The 22,103-nt window shown below is 36.1% G+C and overlaps 1 protein-coding gene across 13 annotated transcripts in view; it reads right to left on the reverse strand.

The window, feature by feature from the left end:
• Nucleotides 1-11,530: 11,530 nt before the first annotated feature.
• Nucleotides 11,531-22,103, reverse strand: part of Usp12-46 (Ubiquitin-specific protease 12/46) — a 448,691-nt gene continuing 438,118 nt past the window's right edge. For 12 of the 13 annotated variants that reach the window (XM_067762679.1, XM_067762675.1, XM_067762677.1 and 9 more), the window contains 2 exons: nucleotides 16,247-16,540; nucleotides 11,531-14,859 (listed from right to left, as the gene is read on the reverse strand). In XM_067762679.1, coding sequence (XP_067618780.1) covers nucleotides 14,838-14,859; nucleotides 16,247-16,540 — 316 coding nt within the window. In that variant the 3' untranslated portion in view covers nucleotides 11,531-14,837. The remainder of the gene's footprint in view (nucleotides 14,860-16,246; nucleotides 16,541-22,103) is intronic. The other variant, XM_067762672.1, reaches the window with a different exon arrangement.

Consider the following 22,103-nt stretch of genomic DNA (forward strand, 5'->3'; position numbering starts at 1 on the left):
AGATATCCCAAATTTAGGGCAGGACAACGTCTTCCGGGTCTTCTAGTTATTTAATAAAATACAGCTAAACAAAAACACTACGAATAATAATGCCCAAAGCTGGCTAATAGCACGAATTCCCATCTTTGCAATCAAAACTTTATTTATAGATTTGGACTCGAAATAAGAGCGACAACGGGGCCTGTACATAAAAACAGCATTTAGAAATAATATATAAGATTTTAACATTAAGAAAAGTAAGCTGACACAACATTGTTTATTGAAATTGGTAAACTGAATATCGATTGCGGAGTGGAATGTTGCCCTATCTCGGCTATCTTTTCGAAAACGCCTTTTTGAAAACGCCCTAGCTCAGATTTTTATTGAATAAGTCCGCACATATTTCGGAATTAGTTTGAAGAATGCCCTGTCTTAAAATGAGATTCCGAAGCTTCACATCCCAGCATATACTCAATATATTTTTGTACTGAAGTACGCCGTTTATGGAGAAAATTCTATGGTAGGTCATTGCTCAACCGAAACCGAAATCTTTAGTATTTAACTACTACTAGGTATTATAGTTACGACGTGCACCAGTCTTATGCTTATCAATTTATTATACTTCTCTATAATTTTCTATTACATAAATCAATGCAATATTGCTGTCCCATTAATACTCCAATAATCACAATTCAAACAAGTAAGGGAGGCTAAGTTCGGGTGTAACAGAACATTACACACTCAGCTGCCAAATTACAGCTCTCAAAATTTTTAAATTACCTTCAGTTAAAACTGGGCGGTGCCACGCCCATTGTCCAAAATTTTACTAATTTTCTAATCTGCGTCATAAGGTCAACCCACCTACCACGTTTCATCGCTTTATCCGTCTTTGGTAATGAATTATCGCACTTTTTCGGTTTTTCGAAATTTTCGATATCGAAGAAGTGGGCGTGGTTATAGTCCGATTTCGTTCATTTCAAATAGCGATCTGAGATGAGTGCCCAGGAATTTACATACCAAATTTCATTAAGATACCTCAAAATTTACTCAAGTTATCGTGTTAACGGACAGACGGACGGTCGGACGGACATGGCTAAATGAATATCTTTTTTCGCCCATATCATTTTGATATTTATAAGTCTATATCTATCTCGATTAGTTTATACCGTTACGGGATACCGTTATGCGAACAAAATTAATATACTCTGTGAGCTCTGCTCAGCTGAGTATAAAAATATTCATAAAATATTTGAAACATTTTTATATGTAGATTAGCTTCTGGAGCGAAATCTTTTTGTGCGTACACGAAGAATAGCTCATAGCAATGACGATTTATGCCACAAATGTCACATTGCTCTCATATTTACATGTACGTACATAGATTTGTATGAATGTTATACAGCACAAAGTTTTTAAGCGTCTAATTTGCTAAAGAAAATTGTTTATTTATGTATGTACATATATGAACCATAATATTTTGGAAGCCTAATTTATGTGATCCCACTATGCGCGAACGGCACGCTCCGTAATCGAACACCAATTTCTTTTTATTGTTTTGTTTTTTTGTTTTTATGCGTGTTCCTTTCAAAAAAAGATACAACAAGCTGCATGACTTTTCCCCGATCGAAATAATGGCAATCAGATCGACCACGTTGTGATAGACTAACGGCATGCCTCCAGTGCTTTAGATGTGCGCACGATCCGAGGACCTAACATCGACTCAGACTATCATCTTGTCGCAGCCAAAATACGCACCCACCTCTGCGCGACTAAAAACAAGGAACAAGGAAAGCTAGACTCGGCTCCCACATGCAGGAGCAGTGGCAGCATATTTCCAAAGCATCTCGTACTGCCACCGAAGAAAAAAATGGTTACCGGCGACCACGGAAAAACAATTGGTACGATGAAGAATGCCGCGTTGCAACCGAAAGAAAAGACGAGCGCAACAAGAGGAGTGTGTGGACGCTATCGCGAGTTGAAAAGGGAAGCGAGACGCCTTTTCAGGAAGAAAAAAGCAGAGGCAGAAAGGCATAGGTGCGAGGAGCTTGAGCTGCTAGCCACCAGGAATAACACTCGAAAATTTTAGCAAAACTTTTGTAAGAACGAAAACGGCGACCTCGAAACTGATGTCCACAGAGTACTTAGATTATGGGGGGAACACTTCTCTGCTCTCCTAAATGGAGACAGCGCTTTTTCGCACAGGGATGACGAACCCGAACTAGCAATCGATGATCATGGAATAAATATATAAAGTCCTATCAAGTGTATTGTGTGAAAGATTGAAGCCCACCGTGAATCGGATGATTGGACAGGGTGCATCCTATCGTGCGATTACTTTGCTGCTGGAGAAGAATACTAGCTGCAGAACTTAACCGCTCTGGAAGCGTACAATTACTGGCATATGCTGATGAAATTGATATCATCAGCCTAAACACACGCGCCGTTAGTTCTGCTTACTCCAAACTGGAAAAAGAAGCGATAAAGATGGGTTTGATGGTGAATGAGGATAAAACAAAGTACCTGCTGTCATCGAGCAAGGAGTCTTCGCATATGTGCCTTGGCAACCATGCTACTGTTGGCAGCCATAATTTCGAAATAGTAAAATACTTCGTTTATTTGGGAACCAGCATCAACACTAACAACAACATAAGCTCTGAAATCTATCGAAGAATCGCTTTTGCCAATAAATGCTACTTTGGACTAGGTAGGCAATTGAGAAGTGAAGTCCTCTCGCAGCAAACGAAAATCATACTCTACAAGTCACTTATCGTACCTGTCCTGCCGTATGGTGCAGAAGCATGGACCATGACAACATCAGATGAAGCGGCTATGGGAGTGTTCGAGAGAAAAGTTCTTCGAAAGATTTAAGGACCTCTACGCGTTGGCGAGTACCGAAGATGATTTAACGATGAGTTGTACGAGCTTTAGGCAGACATTATTATAATCCAGCGAATTGAAATGCAGCGGCTGCGCTGGCTACGCCATGTTATGCGAATGTAAGATGACGCTCCGGCTAAGAAAGTGTTTTTATCGGAACACGCCTATGAAAGCAGAGGAAGAGGGCGGTCCCCACTCCGCCGGAAGGATCAAGTGGAAAACGATTTAAAATTCCTTGGTGTGACCAATTGGCGTCAGTCAGCAGAGAGAAGAAGCGACTGGCGCACCTTGTTGGAGGGCCATAACCGTTTAAACGGTTAAGCGCCAATTAAGTAAGTATAATACCTTTATAAACGGATCTCTGGATCTAAAATAAGTCGGCCTGATAGCAATAACAGTTAACTCTACAGCATTCGTTTATCCGAATCAATATGAATAAAATTTCACCATAGTGGCCCATATACAACCATCAACATATGACCTATAATTGTCATTTCTAATCTTTTGTTTTGCGGCTAAATATTATAAAATGAATTGGTTTTTGTGCTTATCGAAGTCGCGGTTGCAACCTCATATCAATCAAAATCAATAGCCCAAGTATAGACTACAAGTATACTATTGCAATTCGCGATTGCATTATGAGAAATATTGCTTCCATCTCTACATATGTATGTTTATGTTCGTGTGTGATTATATACGTACATTAGGATGGTCCTTATAAATCCAATTACCGTTTTTTTTCCAGTCTCATCCCTTCATATAGTAATACCTAGGTAATTAGTTCAGCGACAGCAACAACGTGATATTTCTTCGGCCTGTTCAAATATGATGATTGGTTGAATGTGGATGTATGTATACATACTAGGGTAGTCTTTATCTATCAAATGAAGGATTTTTTAGACTTACTTCTTTAGACGATAATACCTAGGTCAAAAATATCCAAAGAAAAGATAAGAGAAAACAGAGAAAATGTGAAGAAAAAGAAGAGGAAGCCTCCGAAGGAAGATTGAGAATAAAAGTAAGAATAAGGGTAATAATTTTAGACAATGTGCTAAAGAGATGTTAACAGGAAGATTAAGAATAAGCATACGATTAAAAGTAATAGTGAGAGTTAGACTCGGATAAGACTAAGAACGGGAAAAGTAAGAGGAAAAGCAGGAAAATTTACGAAAGAATAAAAGGAGTGGGAAAATTGAAAAAGCCGATTAAGATAAACTCAACAAGTAAGGAAGGCTAAGTTCGGGTGTAACCGAACATTACATACTCAGCTGAGAGCTTTGGAGGCAAAATAAGGGAAAATCACCATTTAGCAAAATGTAATGTGTTTGTATGACATGTGTATGAAATGAAAGGTGTTAATGATTATTTGAAACGTAGTGGGCCTAAGTTCTATAGGTGGACGCCTTCTTGAGACATCGCAATAAGGGTGGACCAGGGGTGACTCTAGAATGTGTTTGTACGATATGGGTATCAAATTAAAAGTATTAATGAGGGTTTTAAAAGGGAGTAGCCTATAGTTGTATATGTGAAGGTGTTTTCGAGATATCGACCAAAATGTGGACCAGGGTGACCCAGAACATCTTCTGTCGGGTACCGCTAATTTATTTATATATGTCATACCACGAACAGTATCCCTGCCAAGATTACAAGGACTTTTGATTTCGCCCTGCAGAACTTTTTCATTTTCTTCTACTTAATATGGTAGGTGTCACACCCATTTTACAAAGTTTTTTCTAAAGTTATATTTTGCGTCAATAAACCAATCCAATTACCATGTTCATCTCTTTTTTCATATTTGATACAGAAGTATGGTATTTTTTTCATTTTCCGTAATTTTCTATATCGGAAAAGTGGGCGTGGTCATAGTCGGATTTCGGCCATATTTCATACCATGATAAAGTGACTTCAGATAAGTACGTGAACTAATTTTAGTTAAGATATATCGTTTTTTGCGCAAGTTATCGTGTAAACGCCCGAGCGGAAGGACAGACGGTCGACTGGGGAAAAAAAACTGGGCGTGGCTTCAACCGATTTCGCCCATTTTCACAGAAAACAGTTATCGTCATAGAATCTATGTCCCTACCAAATTTCACAGGATTGGTAAATTTTTGTTCGACTTATGGCATTAAAAGTATTCTAGACGAATTAAATGAAAAAGGGCGGAGTTAGGCCCATTTTGAAATTTTCTTTTATCTTTGTATTTTGTTGCACCATATCATTACTGGAATCGAATGTTGATATAATTTACTTTTATACTGTAAAGATATTAAATTTTTTGTTAAAATTTGATTTAAAAAAAATTTTTTTTTAAAAGTGGGCGTGTTCGTGATCCGATTTCGCTAATTTTTATTTAGCACACATATAGTAATAGGAGTAACGTGCCTACAAAATTTCATCATGATATCTTCAACGACTGCCAAATTACAGCTTACAAAACTTTTAAATTACCTTCTTTTAAAAATGGGCGGTGTCACGCCCGTTGTCTAAAATTTTTCTAATTTTCTATTTTGCGTCATAAGGTCAACACACCTACCAAGTTTCATCGCTTTATCCGTCTTTGGTAATGAATTATCGCACTTTTTCGGTTTTTCGAAATTTTCGATATCGAAAAAGTGGGCGTGGTTGTAGTCCGACTTCGTTCATTTTAAAAAGCGATCTGAGATGAGCGCCCAGGAACCTACATACCAAATTTCATCAAGATACCTCAAAATTTACTCAAGTTATCGTGTTTACAGACGGGCGGACAGACGGACGGACGGACGGACATGGCTAAATGAATTTCTTTTTTCACCCAGATCATTTTGAAATATAGAAATATATATCTATCCCGATTAGTTTATGCCGTTACGGATTACCGTTATGTGAGCTCTGCTCAGCTGAGTATAAAAATGTGTAAGGGAGATAAAAAAGATAGTAAGAGGAGAGGTAGGTGGATAGATAGAGAAAGACAGAACAGGGTTTGTCTTAATGTTTTCAGGGTTAGCCATAGCTGTTTAAAATAAAGTTCTGATAAGCCAATGTTTTTTTGCCATCAGGTAAATCTATAAGCTCTTTGTTCAAGTATCTCTGCTGTAAAACATCTGCCGTTATATATTTTTTCACCAGCAAATGAGCTCGCCTCAACGCTTGGTTTACATAGATAAATGTTGGGTATTCGAATCGTATACTATCAATTCGATGTTTTCGTATTCCTTACAGATATTCATCCGCACCTTCATAATATTGTCCACATCGTCAATCATCTCATTATCGTCAGCAGTATGTTTCCATATGCCCTAACTGTGGACAATGTGATACGCTGAAGACGCGGCTAATAAGTTCCGCTTTCCGTTTCAGGAAAAGGAAAAAAACCCATCCATAAAAGCAAATACAGACCGCAGGCGTTATTTTCCTGCACGTTCCTTCGCATATTAGAAAGTGTTTTTTTTTTTTGTGATACTGAAAAAATCAATGCTGCAGATAAGTTAAGCAGGAACACTTAAATTTATGAGGGCAAGTATTGTCCAATGCGATTCCATTTTGTAATATTGACTACACCTGTCTGGTTTAACTGCATCATGCAGCAGTACTGCTAAGTTGCTACTTAATTAATGGAATGTTGCTGATGCTCAAACTGATAATGTGCTGATATAGCGCAGTGAAAATTTTTTTTTTTTTTGTTGCGTTTGATTTGCTAGTGATGATCAATATATTGTCAACATTTCATTCGACGGAACGCGCGACGTGCCACAACTGCTGGAACTTTGCCAAAGAAGAATACTGTAGAGTTCTCCAAGCGGAAATATTAGCCGTATCCAAAGCAGTAGAAACCCTGGAAGAGAATATAGCTTAGGCTGCAGCCGTGTTAACTTTTATATTGACAGTCAAGCAGCAATTAAGGCAGTAATCTCGCATAGCACAGCATCTAAATGCGTGTTAGAGTGTAAGCTGTCTCTAGAGAGAATCGGGACAGGGAGAAGCATACATCTTTATTGCGTCCCAGGGCATGAAAAAGAGGATGAACTAGCTAAAACAGGCGCATCCCTTGAAGCTTCCTCCGTAGACGTCCAAATTAGACTGGGCGAGATTAAGCGAAGGCGAGAGGTGCACATCATCGACCAAGCGAGAAAGGCGTGGGTTCAAGCGCGGGGATGTAAAGTGTCGAAAATTATGTGTAGGTCTTACAACCTTAGACTAACAAAGTTGCTTTTATCATTAAAAAGAGAGGACTGTATACTCATGACGGATATTCTGACTGGACACTGCCTTCTGGCGTCACATGCAGATGTAGAAAGTGCAGGTTGGAGGAGGAAACAATCGAGCACGTTCTGTGCTCGTGCCCTGCGCTCGCCAGGCTAGGACTCCAGCTATTAGGATTGATACAGCTGTCAGATCTAGAAGCAGCAAGTGGCTTAAGTCCTAGGAAGCTTCTAGTATTTTCCAAGAGGAGGGAGTTATTTCATAACATAGGTCCTGGTTTTTCAGTTTGGTGGTTAAAACAAACTTCTGGTAACACTACGGTCTCATTCAGTCTATGTGCGGTTCTCGTGGACCGGCCAGTTCAACCTAACCTCACCTTGCCAAAGAACGAGGTGACCTATCACAACAAGCAACACTTCTGCAGCTCGAACACATCAGTATTCTTATGCATTGTGATAAGCTGAATCCAAATATGCTACCGAGCCGCGGTTTTGCACTAAGCTCGAAAACGCTCATTAACCATTTAATGCCTACACTGTTTGAGGTTCGGGCCGAATCTCGATCTATTTGGTCAATTCCAGTGCCAGATTCGGACTTAGCGTGTCTCAAAACATGGACATATGTACATACGTATGTCACATAATCAGATGAGCCAACTTTATTTTTCGCTGCGCACACACACAGCTCGCACAGCTACTTACTTTCGAATATTTTCGAAGATACAAAAATTTACGATTTGGGAGAAAGGAAACCGCTCGCATTTATTCAGGGACCAAATCGTAACATCCGTGATCCTATTACTGATCAAGTAAGAATATGATTTTCGGATTATGACATACGTGAACGTACTACTTCGATCGTATTTTTGGATGGCAACATACGTAACAAGTGACTGACCGTACACGTTACGTTCCACTTTCATTCGAACACAAGCTGGCGATCGTATACACACAAATTTCATTGAAAATGTGAAAAAAAATTGTTAAAATAGATGAATAAGTAAAACATAATAACAAATGTCAAACTGTTATTATTAACAAAGGTCGAAATAAAACAAGCTTAATCCAATCCAAAAGGAAATATTGGCGAGACACCCGCTCTGCTTCAAATTTAACTGCTCCAAAAAGTAACAAAAGGCTTCTTAAGTTAAGCGAAATCTCTTCAAAAAGTGCAAGATCTTTTTGTTACAAAGAAATAATACATAAGAGATATACTTGCGCTAAGGGCCGCAGAGAGCCGAGCCGGGCCCCTGGGACAGTTCGCGTTTACGGGCCCCCCAAAAAAATAAACTCAATCCAGTAAAAAAAATAACATAATATACATAAATTTTTCAATTCACATTGTCAGTTTTATTTCATATAAAATAAGATTTACTGGAGCAGTTACATAAATGAAATGTTAGATTTCATTGTTTGATTTGCTTACTGCCACACTGACTGGAAGTGTGCAAAATATTCTTAATGCTATGCAGATGTTAGGAAATAATACTTCCATCTTCATGTCATGAAATTTGTTCAGAAGTTGAAATGGTGGCAGCGAATCACATCCCAAATTTGCTAAGTGGATGACTTTCATGTAAGCTTATTCACGGAATACTCATATGTTTGCACAAATTTGCGCTTCGCAAAACAAGTGTACTAATTTTTTCAAATTAACGCTCTAGTTTATTATCAGCCTGTATTTACAGATGTCGCTGGCTTTTACAAAAATGAAAAAGCAATACGACCAAACCGATAGGGGCATAGTTATAGTCGAAATAAAATGTGATTTTAAGTTAGTTGAAACATTTTTGACAGATAGCGCTTATAAAATTGTTGCACAAACGTTTATCTAACTTAAAATCACATTTTATTTCGACTATGACTATGCCTCGACTATGTATTTGATTGGATGCTTATCATTTTAGTTTAGTGATTTTCAATTTTAAAACAATTTTTTGTAGCAACAAAAAATGTATGTATCTATGAAATCCTAGTTAGAGTACTGTCAATACTGCTTTGCCTTGCCGGACCCCCAAAAACCTTCCGGGCCCCAGGGCAATAGCTCTGGCTGCCCCCCCTCTCCGCGGCTTTGTTGTTGTTGTAGCAATGCTCGCCCCGCCTAATAGCCGCGACCGATCACAAATTGTCATCAATATCCTCTAACGGGAGTCCAAGGAAACTTGCCGTTTTAACAGGGGTGGACCATAAGGAAAGGGGTGTTAGAGGCGTTGGTTCCACATTACAATTAAAGAGATGGTTGGTGTCATGTGGGGACACATTGCAAGCGGGGCATACATTTTGTATGTCGGGGTTGATTCTGGATAGATAAGAGTTTAACCTGTTACAGTATCCAGAACGAAGTTGAGCAAGAGTGACACGCGTTTCCCTGGGGAGTATGCGTTCCTCTTCCGCGAGTTTTGGATACTTTTCTTTAAGTACTGGATTCACCGGGCAATTCCCGGCATAAAGGTCCGACGCCTGTTTATGGAGTTCACCAAGGACCTGCTTGTGTTTTTTCGCTTCATACGGCTGGGTTCAGGTGCCGTATTTCCTCGAAATGCTTACGTAGATGACTCCTTAAGCCCCTAGGCGGCGCTGGTTCATCAATCAGATGTCTGTTGGGATGCCCAGGTTTCTGGATATTCAACAGGAACTGTTTGGTCAGCATCTCATTTCTCTCCCTGATGGGGACTATTCTCGCCTCATTATGCAGATGGTGTTCTGGGGACATAAGAAGACAGCCCGTGGCGATTCTGAGAGCAGTATTTTGGCAGGCCTGTAGTTTCTTCCAGTGTGTAATTTTTAGGCTTGGCGACCATATGGGTGACGCGTAGCACGTAATCGGCTGGCTAATTGCTTTGTATGTAGTCATGAGCGTTTCTTTATCTTTTCCCCAGGTACTGCCAGCGAGGGATTTGAGGATTTTGTTACGGCTCTGAATTCTCGGAACAATTGCGGCTGCGTGCTCACCAAAAAGTAGATCCTGATCAAACGTCACACCCAAGATTTTGGGGTGTAGGACAGTCGGTAGCGTAGTGCCATCGACGTGGATGTTCAAAATGGTCGACATTTGGGACGTCCATGTTGTAAATAAGGTCCCGAAAGATTTTGTCGGTGATAATGCCAGGTTTCGCGAGGCGAAAAAACTGGAGAGATCAGGGAGGTAGCCGTTTATTTTATTGCATAGCGCATCGATCTTTGGGCCTGGGCATGTGTCCATTATTGTGCAGTCGTCGGCGTAGGAAACGATTGTGACTCCTTCCGGTGGTGAAGGTAGCTTAGATATGTAGAAATTAAACAAAAGTGGGGATAGGACACCACCCTGTGGCACCCCTTGTTTAATTCTCCTTGGTTTTGGTGTTTCGTTTCTAAATTGCACCGATGCCTGCCGACCACGCAGATAATTTGCGGTCCACCTTTTAAGACATGAGGGAAGGGTAGACCCTTCCAGGTCTTGCAGTAATGAGCCATGGTTGACCGTATCAAAAGCTTTTGATAGGTCTAGCGCTACGAGTACTGTTCTATGGTGGGGGTATTGATTTAAACCGCAATTTATCTGGGTGCTAATGGCATTCAGCGCGGTGGTAGTGCAATGGAGTTTTCTGAAGCCATGCTGATGAGGGGCTAGCTGCAAATTTGCTTGGAAATAAGGGAGCAAAATGGCTTCAAGCGTCTTTGCCACTGGCGATAGGAGAGATATCGGACGATACCACTCACCTATGTTAGCTGGTTTCCCAGGCTTTAGTAGCGGGACCACCTTGGCCATTTTCCATTTCTCGGGTATGACAAAGGTGGACAGAGACAGGTTGGAGATATGCGCTAAATATTTGAAACCCTCTTTCCCTAGGCTTTTAAGCATCGGTATGGCTATGCCGTCTGGGCCCACTGCTTTGGATGGTTTAGCGCGACCAATGGCGTCCTCAACCTCTTTAGCGGTGATGGTGATTGGTGGCGCGCTGAATTTGTGTTTATGTGCGTGTCTATTGGCTCTCCGTCTATCTTTGTCGACCGTAGAATGCATTATATATTGTCGGCAGAAAGCGCTCCGCGGCCCTGCTTGCGCTTTGTTCGGTAAGTCCAAAGGGTTACTGCACTCTTAACTGCCTTCGGACTATCTTTTCATCGCCTTCGCTACTACTGGAGCTCAAAAAAAATAATAAAATTGGATCCATCGCAGTTATTTACTTTATTTTTTATATTTTGGGTAACCAATTTGACAGTTCAAAATCTATTGTGAGCTAAAAATGCAATCCCACCTAATGTGGATCGTAAAATTTATTGTGAATTGAAAATAAATTACGTTCCATTTGCTAAATTACGTTCCGTTTGCATTTGAATGTTATAATCCCATTTTGTTTATACGTTTGACGTATCACGTAATTTTCTTTCGTATGGTTGCTGATCCGTGATGGTATGTTACGAGCCTAGCTTGTTATGGATCAGCAACAAATCAGATTTACGTCAGGACTATCAAGAAGGTATAAATTTAATAAAACAGAAACTCAAACACAAGATTTTTTTACTTTTTTCTTAATACTTTTTATTTAATATAATGTGTTTGTTTAGATTTATTTAGATTGTTTTTTATATATTTTCGTTTTGTGTTTTTAATTTATTGTTATTAAATTCTTCTGGAAATATTTAAATTATAGTTAGTTGTTATGTATAGGATAGTGTATATGTACTATGTATTAATATGAAGGATACAGTATACAATAGAGATTATACATTTTCTTCTTGTTTTTTTTACTTTTTCTCTCTTACTTAATAACCGATCCATTGTTTTTTTTTTTTACATTTAAGAAATAATAAGCAACCCGTTTATGAATTAAAATTAAATTAAAATAGCAGCAAAAATCTTAAGAAATTAGATGCATACATTGATAGTATTTACTTAGTAAGATTAATAGTGTCCATATAGAAACGATGTATTTGTATGGAAGTTAAAAAAAAATATAATAATCAGAACAACTTTTAAAACTGCTGCAACTGCGAACGCAGAAAATGGGTTTTTGTGGACGACGAGCAAATAACGTTAATTTTTGTTGGATTTTTTATTTAATCGTCACACGAGCAGGAATCACAAAAATAAATAAATATACAAAACCAAACAATGGCATTAGGGTCGTACATATGTATGTATGTATGTACAATGCACATGTGTATTAATTTTTTTCTATTTTACAATTTCAAAATATTTATAATTTATTTCAACGAAGCGATTACTTTCCGTGTTAAATACAAAATTTTTTGTTTTTATTGAAAATTGCAAAGTAAAAAAAGGGCGCAAATTATGATAGTTCAAGGCATTTTCATTAGCAGCGATTTGCAACAAAAAGTAAATACTTCATATGCACTATAATAAAATAATTAATTTCCGTTCTTTACATTCGATACCGAATTTGTAATTTTTATTTTTTTATTACAAGCAACAGTAGTATGTACATATGTATGAAGGTATATCAGGGTGGTTTTCTTATTTTTTCGTTTTAACCTGAAATATTTGCAGATCATATATTTTATATATTTCATGAATGTTTTTATTAGAAAAACTTAAAAAATTTTAGTGAGCTTGCGTTCATATATTTCCGAGTTTTGTAGCTGTAGACTTTTTTTTGGCAAACTCATTGCACGAAATCTTATTTCTTTAACGTCTGTAATAATAATTTCATTTACTACTGTGGTCAAATTTAGCCCGACGACCTTTAATGATTTTAATTTTGAAGAACTACTAAAAGTTAAGAATTGAAAAAATCAACTGCCTGATTATATCAAAGAGGTTATAGGACTTGTCCAACATTTTTTGTACTAGCATGAGTGAAAAATTTATGATTAAATTATTTCGGGGGCAGAAAATTTGCCGAGATTTTTACAAAGGCTTGGCTAGATTTTCCTCTTTTAATAGAATGGGCCTTCCAAAGAAAACGTAGCAACGATACAAACATTTTAAAAATGCTTTTTATAGATACTCCGGCTAGGATTTTTCTATCTAGGTTGGCCCCGATCAGAAAAGTTAAGTGAACGCTCTATAGTGCTCTCTTCGGATGGCTCCAATCAGTGATAGCTATCTGGACATTTCCCCATTTTTTTATCCTAACGTGCATAGTTCTTTGTTCCGCTTAAAATTGTTGATCCTGTTTCAACTCTTCGCCCTACTTAGGCGTGTAGAAGGGTTGTTCCTTTCGGGTGGTCAATTGTACAGGGGAGACATACATACATCGGAACGTGCTGCTTAAGCCTAAGAAGGTAATATTTTGGGGAGGTTTACGAACGTTGATATCCCCTTTCTAGACAAAGTTCCAATACACTCCGGAAATAGCACCTAACGATATTATTTCAAACCCACCCTCCTTCCATGAGTCCTGGATGTTAAATACTTTTGGTGGGTAATGTTCACAATTCGATTGGATAAACTGCTCAGCAATAACAATTCTCATTCGCGCATAATCATAATCACGGTTCTAGCATCGGCAAAATAATATAAACTACGCTCGCTGCGATTTAGTGTAACCTCTCAAAAAAAAAAAACAAAAACAACACAGTCTGTGCTCAAAAAAATAATTATTTTGAATTTCCCTGGTACACATACGTACATACATACTTATATATAGAGTATGCATTATATAATAGCTGTTGAATTCATTTGCCAATTAAATTATGAGCGCTTTTTGCAGGTCTATCTCTGCGCTTTACATTTAGCTTAATAATTTGTTATGTATGTTCTTGAGTAGTTAAATGAATGTACTTTTTTAGCATACGATTAGAAGTTGATTCTGATGTGATATTTTGTTTGCTTTTAATATCGTTACTGGTGTTGCTCAAATTTGATACGCGTATATCTCAATCAATATTTAGTTTGAATTTGAGCTATTTATTTTAAACTTTTTCGGTTTTCATTTCTTAAGTGTGCGATATGTACATGAGTACTTTTTCCCGTTCTCTTTATCTTTGCTAATTTTTACGCTTTTCATTTGAATACGCTGTACTTCACTCGTTCAAACTTGATTTTCCATCGATCGATCAGAAAATTCAAATACGTATGTATGTATGTATTTATGCATATGCATGTTTTGACCTTTTTTGTTAAGTATATATATGTATATATATGCATATGTACGAATGTTTGTATGTATTTATAAATAATTTATGCATGCATATGTCTGTTTTCATACATTCCATTTTATGTTTTTTTCCTCTTTCTATATCATCGTTCATTTCATTTTGCATACATATTTAGAACGTTTACTTATTTATATTTTACAAATTGAAATCAGTATTTTTTTAAGCATTATTTTCAAATAAGTGAAACAACGAATTATTTTTTATTGTTTTATATTAAATATACTATATACGTAATAATAGATTAGCAACTAAGGAAATACTAGAGGCGCATATATCATTCATTGCATTGCCTGCCATCCTTTTGCGCACATTGCTCATCATTCACAATAGTTCCAATAAGTCCTGGTTTCTCTAACGAATCCCATTTGCTTGCTTCATTTACGCAACAATTCGTTTGACTCTTCGCCTATCGTATTATTGCTCTAGCTTCGAGTGGATTCCATCCAGGTATCAGTTTTATTATACGTGGCTCGTTTTGCGCTGCTTGATTATCAGTGCGTTTGTATGATTTCTTGATATATGAAACTCCTTTCAATTTAATGTATTTTCAGCACGAAAACGATGACAATGCCAGTTCTATACTTTAAAGATTACAGTACTAAAAGAAATCAGTTCCAAAACTATGCATTTGGAAATATAGAATATGTATGAGTGTTTTGTTGAGTGTCTTAGAAGTGAAATGGGCGCTTAGTTTGTTTCTTATCGCACACCTGGTATTGTTCTGAAATAGAAAAAAACAAAAACAAATTAGTAAAATAGTAAATAAATAATCTACTGTAAGTAAATCCATTTTTACCCTACCAATATCCGCAACATATTTTATAGGTATATGGTATTTACGTGTGTGCCCCAAATTTTCTACTATCATATATATTATTTCTGATTGCTGTTTCTATGTACGGGTCCCTTTTTCGCTCTTATTTGGAATCCAAATCTATAAACAAAGTTTTGGTTGTAAAGATGGGGATTCGGGCTATTAGCGAGCTTTGGGTAATTTTGGTCGTAATGCTTTTGTTTAGCTATATTTTATTAAAATAATTTGCTAAAAATAAACGATTGTGTGCACACAAAGAAATCTATTTGTACTATGGCACTATTGTGAATATTTGCTGTGCATTGCCGACAGTTGCTAGCATACGCCAACTGTAAGTTTTAATTAATTGATAGAACAGCTGATTTCTGTTGATATTTGATAAGACACTTTTATATTGGTTGCGCAAGATGCGCACGGGTTCGGCTCGTTACTTATATTATTTATTATAGCGAAATTTTCACCAAAGAAGCGTCCTTCCCCACGTGAAGGAAGGAGTTACTATTGCGTCCTACGCCTATGGCTGGTCCCGGCTCATCCATTAATGAGCTGTGCTATAAAATTAACTATTGACTATCTCCCTAGTTTTTCCAGTTTCTTCACCTTCCGCAATTTGGCACTGTCACTGACCGACCCAATCCTCGGCGAACTTATTTACAACGTGGACGAAGTAGGTGTCGGCAATATCGGACATCCACGTCGATGGCTGAAGCTACCGATAATCCGACACACAAAACTTCTGGGTGTGACGTTCGATCAGGACCAACATTTTGGCGAGCATGTATCCCCAATTGTATCTCAAGTTTATAGCCGTAACAAAATATTCAATATCCTTGCCGGCATAACTTGAAGCAAGTCTAGACCCTGGGAGAAATAGGTGAACGAGGCGAACTGGGAGTATAAAAGAAACGCGTTACAAGCGATGGTCTATCAGTCTGATTTTAACACGCTATCAGTGAAGTACGCGAGTATTGTAATCGTGAAGTACTACTACCAAAGGAGTGTAAGTAAACTGAATATTTAAGTTTTTTTTCGATAGTGTAGAGATTCGAACTATAACAGAAGCTGCAAAAATAATAAGGAAATTACACAAAATTCGGTACAATATGAAAAGCTCTATACTGAAATGAAATAGTAACATTCCAACACTTCCTTTTTAATGGAATTTTAAACAGATCTATTATGTATCTTTAAAACTTTTACGCACTATCGTGTAGATATTGAAAAGGAAACTATGCTTACATTAAAGTAAGAATAATAACCTGTGAAATTTCATTAAAAAAGTTTTAATACTCACCTTGGCGACTGCACTCTTCTCTTCGGTGTATTAGGCGCTGTCACAGCCACTCGACTTGTGGGCGTGCGCGCCCGTGTTAATCCTGCATTTGTTGCTGTTGCCCCAACAACGCCAACTGATGGCATACTATATCGTTTGGGCGGTACAATGCGACTGGGTGATCGTGTTGATTTTTCTGCATCTGCTTCTTGTGTTGTAATTCTGGTAATTTTTGGAGATATACTTTGTTTAGTGGTTTTCACATTTGGGAACGTTTTCAGAACGGGTTTCGTATTGCAATTATCTTTTCGTGCTCTACATGCCACATATATACATGCAAGTTGGTGTGTCAAAAATAATTGTATATGTGCGTGTACAAGAATTTTTACAAATACACAGGTGCAATGGCATAATTTTTATATACAAAATAATTAAATTCATAAATTTTGTTGGCCAAAAGAAGATTAGGAGAATTTTGGTATGATACATGAAAAAAAAAAAATAAGAAAAAGAATAAATTAAATAAACGGGTATTCACAAATATAAATTAATAGTAGTAAATGTGCTTGGGTTGTAAATTCATTCGAAGGTGGTGTAAATGATATGTTAACACTACTGTTGGAATAGATCCCCTTTTCATTGTTACATTAGTTCTACTCAGACCCGTTGTTAGTTCTACTCAGACCCGTTAAATTTGAATTTGGATTAGTTAGCAATTAATTAGATGCCTATTTTGATGGCCAGTGATGCTTTTAATTGTTTTCCGAAAAAAACATTACTAATTGATTGCCATTAAAAGAAAAAAAAAAACAAAAAGAAAAATCATGTTTTTTTTGATTACTTTTATTATTTTTAATTTTTTTCGCTTTGTTGCGAGGAAAATTCTCGTTTGTTGCATGCACGGGATAATTTCTACATACAACTACATTTTAGGATGCAAAATCGTAAGCGCTTATCGAGGTATAGATACATGCAACATCTATGTAGGGCGAATAGTATATGAGCTTTGATGTGCCTATTTTGCTACACTCTTTATATAAAATAATGTGGATCGAAAACGGCGATCTTTAATTGCCCAGGCAATATGTAAAAAAAAATTTCGATTCATAGGTTGGCGTCCAAAAGCTTGCATTTGGCAACGATCCTCTATGATTTCATCCTTAAGTCATATTGTTATATCCAAAATTAATATATCATTATTATTTTGTACATACACATTGGTTGATGTAACGTTATATCGTGAACGCTTATCTAGGCATATAGGTACTATATACATATGTATGTACATATCCACCCAAAAATTCGTGTCTATAAATGAATCTGACGAATACCATGCAGGGGAGTGCGTATTGTTTTACGACTAAAGAATATGCTCAAACATTATGTATGAGTAATACCACTTGGGTTGATAGCTTCACTTCCAACTGGAGCAATCCTCTAAGTTGTCATTCATCATCATGATCAGTTGTATAACCAAAGGTTGTTATATCCTAGATAAATTTATTTACATATGACCATTAGGTTGAACCTTCTTTTTAATTCCTTATGATTATGTCTGGGATATCTCCTATAAAATTTCATGTTTTGCATAGTGAGCAGGGCTGCTCAACCCCTATACACTTGTAGCACTTTTGGTTTTGTTTTGCCCCGAATCATAGGCACAGATACAAATTCACACTTCAAATATAGAAAAAAAATTTTCATAGCACTCCCATATGCCCTCACATGTAATTTCAAATCATATGAAAATGCTCGTATTTCTTATGAAAGTGCCAAGAAAAAGCACTACAGTATGAAGCTCATACTATGTTCAAACAGAAAAATAAATTGAGGAAATTTCGATTTGAATTGAGTGCTGTTCATACAACTCGATTTAGCTTACACAATAGTAATTTGATAGCTGGTTGGCTCATCTCTACAGCAAGAACATACCTTTGTTCAGGCTGTCAAAATGAACACGCACATTATTAGGCGAATGAAATGGAATGAAAACATAAAACTTTGAAATTTTTGTGTGTTGTAAGAAAATGTGTTCAATGTTTTGGTTTCATTTTGAGTTTGCCATCTTTTTTTGACAACCCCTACTCCAGTGAAATGAAAGACATAAAATCAGCTGATGAGATGAGCCAACCACATAGTTCAGCCATGCGTAACTGACGTTAAAATATACTCAATAAACACACTTTACAATGTTGCATTTGCAGTTTGATACAATTTATTATGCAATTTTTTTTAAATTGGCAATTTATTATTACAATTTATTATATGACAAATTGCGTAATAAATTGCCCAAATAGTATAAATTGCCAATTTGGTGTGTGTTTGAACCTAGTATCAGGCACTTGTGTATGATGAAAAAAATGTACACTAACAACTAAAAATTATTGAAAAATATGATAGCACTGAAAAAAATTTGTAATCAAAATTGATTTATAACTAAAATTCAAATACATAACTGACCGCAGAGCTGAAATATATGGGGCATATGACCCAAGAATATAAGCAAAACTGTACCAAAAGAAGTGGAGCCTCTTCTAACTTCGTATGATAATAGTTAATTATCCTCAAGGAAAGTCAGTAACTAGTGATACCTAGAGTTCCAAATAAGTATTATTTTGTTAGTAGCTATATTGTTGCAATTATAAAATCGATAGTTTTCATTTTTTTGTTCCATACTTAACATATATTTAAAAATTGGCAACCAACAAAAATACTGCTACCAGCTTTAACAAGCTACGATTACATAGTATGAGTATGCCTTTTTTTCAACACTATTCCACCATTCCGGAATTACGGAAAAATGCGATAATATCATACTAGAAGCAACATGTAGAATTTCGCTCCGGTTCGGGCTCAACGAAATTTACCAAGAAAGATATCACCCGTAAAATTTTACACTAGTTCGTAACTATCCAAAAAACGCCAATAAAGAAGTAGTTCTAAAATGGATATTTGTATATAGTTACGAACTAATGAAAAGGTAATGCAGCTAGGACAGTTTGCATCGCCTAGGACATCGCAATGTTAAGTTCGCCAGTTGAAAGCAAGTAAAAAAGATAGATGGCGAACTATTAGTAGTTCAGAATGCAGTAGAAGTGCACTAATTTTGAACTACAGATTCTCTTATGGTGTTGTTTCTGTGATTTTGTATTTTATTTCGGTATATTATTTTTCGTGGTTATGAGACATTTTTTGACTGAAAGGGGGGGGGGGGGGGGGGGGGAACCATTAAGCAACCCTGCCTATCATTTACTTGTTAAACATTTTATTAAATTCAGGTGGTATTTAATCACCTCAGTAATATCTGTTGCTAATATATGTAAATTTTAACAGAAGTTATCAAACTCAGTTTCTAATGCAACATTCGCGGAAATCTCCACATTCACTTTTAGTATGATTATTGAAAATTCCAACGATATATATAAAATATGTTACTACAAAAACTGAGGCTATAAGTCAATGTAGTTTTTCGCATATTTCAGTATTAAATTTATTGGCTCTTGAATTTTGACGATATAACTATTTACGTAATATTCTAAGCAAACATTTTGTAACTTGAAACCAAATCTTCAACTTATCCCGACCTCAAACAATTCAAATTAAAAAAATGTTTTTCTTTTAAATACAAAAATTTGTCAGTGCACATACGATTTTGCACATGTATTGTGATTTGCACTTCCATATAAAAAAGTTTTGAGCAGCTCTGATAGTGAGTCATATTTTTAGTATTACCAATGGAAATTACAGAAAGGTGAGATTTCGTCCCAATCTAATGTACATGCTCAATATTACAGTTAGAAAATGTAAGCTTTAGTATTTTCGTGTTATTTTTTATTTCATTTTTGATTACTTTTTTTTCAGTAATCGTAGAAAATCATGTTTTTTTTCTTCTTTTTTTGTTAATCAATTGGAAAGTAATCATTAAAAAAAGAAAATAATGGCAAGTAATCATTAAATGGCTTTTAAAGAAAATAATCAATTGAACAGGTAATCATTACCATTAGTAATCATTATTTAACAGGTCTGGTTCTACTAAATAAAACTTTACTTATGTAAGTATTAAAGTAATCTTTGCTCTACACTTAAAAAAGTTTAAAGCTCACAAATATCATATAAATCCAATAAAAAGAAAGTAAATAAAAATAAGTCCACAAAAGTCTTTCAAATCTGTTAGTTAAAAATAAAAGTAAATATGCATATGCTATATAATAAAAAATAAAAAGTGAAAAAAATATTTAAAAAGTCATAAAAAATATATAAAAATAAAAAAATAATAATAAAAAGTTGTTTTGTTAATGAATAAGTTAAATCGAAATAATGACTAAAGCAACAAAAATTATAAATCAAAATTAAGGCTGATGACAAAGTGGAAGCGAGAAGCTTTGCTATAATATAAAGATAGAAAGCTTGGCAAATTATTTCTTATGGAAAATTCTAAAAGTTGACAGATTGTCAGAAGCGTTTCAAGATTGTAAAATATATGAAAATAAAAATCGCTTCTCGCCTAGCATAGCTTATAGCGAGCGCTCTGATGCCAGCCTAATAATATTTAAGAACTAAAAAGTAATAGCAAATAAAGCGTGATTATATCCATGATACAAAAAATGGAGGTAGTTCCATTTCGTGTGACGTTAGCCACTTTACTTTTGCGGGGACAATGACAATTTCACTAAAAACAAGCTACCGGATTGAAAAATGTTGCGAATTTTTCTAATTTTGATGGATTTCATATTAACGAATACGATTAAATTACTTTCATAGTTATTTTAAATAAAAAAGAAACAAAAAATTAGCCCAATGGCTTCGAAATATTTTAATACGAAATATCAGCCTAGAAAAGGTTTTTAATAAGTTTTTCGAGCTCCCGAAAATTGTTTTGGTGGAAGAAACTTGGATCGAAGTATGCAAAGCAAGGAAATATAGCCTTCTTAAGTGTACGCTCAGAACAATTTGGCAAAACATACACGTTTGTCAATTGCTTGCTCAAAGGAGGTCCTTATAAACCGACACCGCAATTTCTTGACAAATTGGCTACAAGTCCACATTTTTTATTTTTTTATTTATTTCATAATTCAAGCGCTGCGCTTTAGGAAGGAATTGTTAAACCATTTTTTAGGGAGAACATTACCCTGTAGCTCTGCAGGTTAGCCACTAGTATTGAGAGTGTTTTTGCCCGTTGTACCAGGGGTCACCTTGGGGCAGCCACGCCTCTACACTTTCTGTGCCCTTTTAGCATTCACGTAGATGTGCAGACTTTAGAGGAACACTTCTTCTCAACATGCCTTGAGAAATATCCACTGTAGGGGCACGATAATAGGGCCATGCTAGAAGAACAGAATTTTTCGTGTATTTTTTTCTGTCTAGGGGTCAAGCTGCCATATAGACATGAGTCATTAACCAACGTATGAGTCATTATCCACTATTTTTCAATAAAATTGCATGTTTTACTGTATTATCAATCGATATATATGCACATAAATCGTGCTAAAGCATATTATTATTGTCTCAGACGGTCATTTCGTTTTCATCCTAAAGGAAATTTCCATCTAGAAAACCCATAATTTCGCCCTAAACAGTAACGGTATGACAACGCTTCTGGCAAAACAACAAACATTATGAAACTTCAAAAATCCCCAAATACGTCAAAAAATTTTGAGTGGAACTACCTTCTTTTTTGTATCATGATTATATCAACATATAGATACAGTTGCGAACACGACAATAGCAGTGGTGATTTTTATTAAATTTCGACAATTAAATTTTCAGATTTTCTTCCATATAAAACTTCCAATAGAACTTCGTATAGAAGCAAATAAAATACCGTTCGGAATAAAAAAATGGAAAAGATTATTACGCATTTTGAGATCCATAACCGGTA

This window comes from Eurosta solidaginis, chromosome 1, assembly GCF_040869045.1.
Source record: "Eurosta solidaginis isolate ZX-2024a chromosome 1, ASM4086904v1, whole genome shotgun sequence".
Lineage (NCBI taxonomy): Eukaryota > Metazoa > Arthropoda > Insecta > Diptera > Tephritidae > Eurosta > Eurosta solidaginis.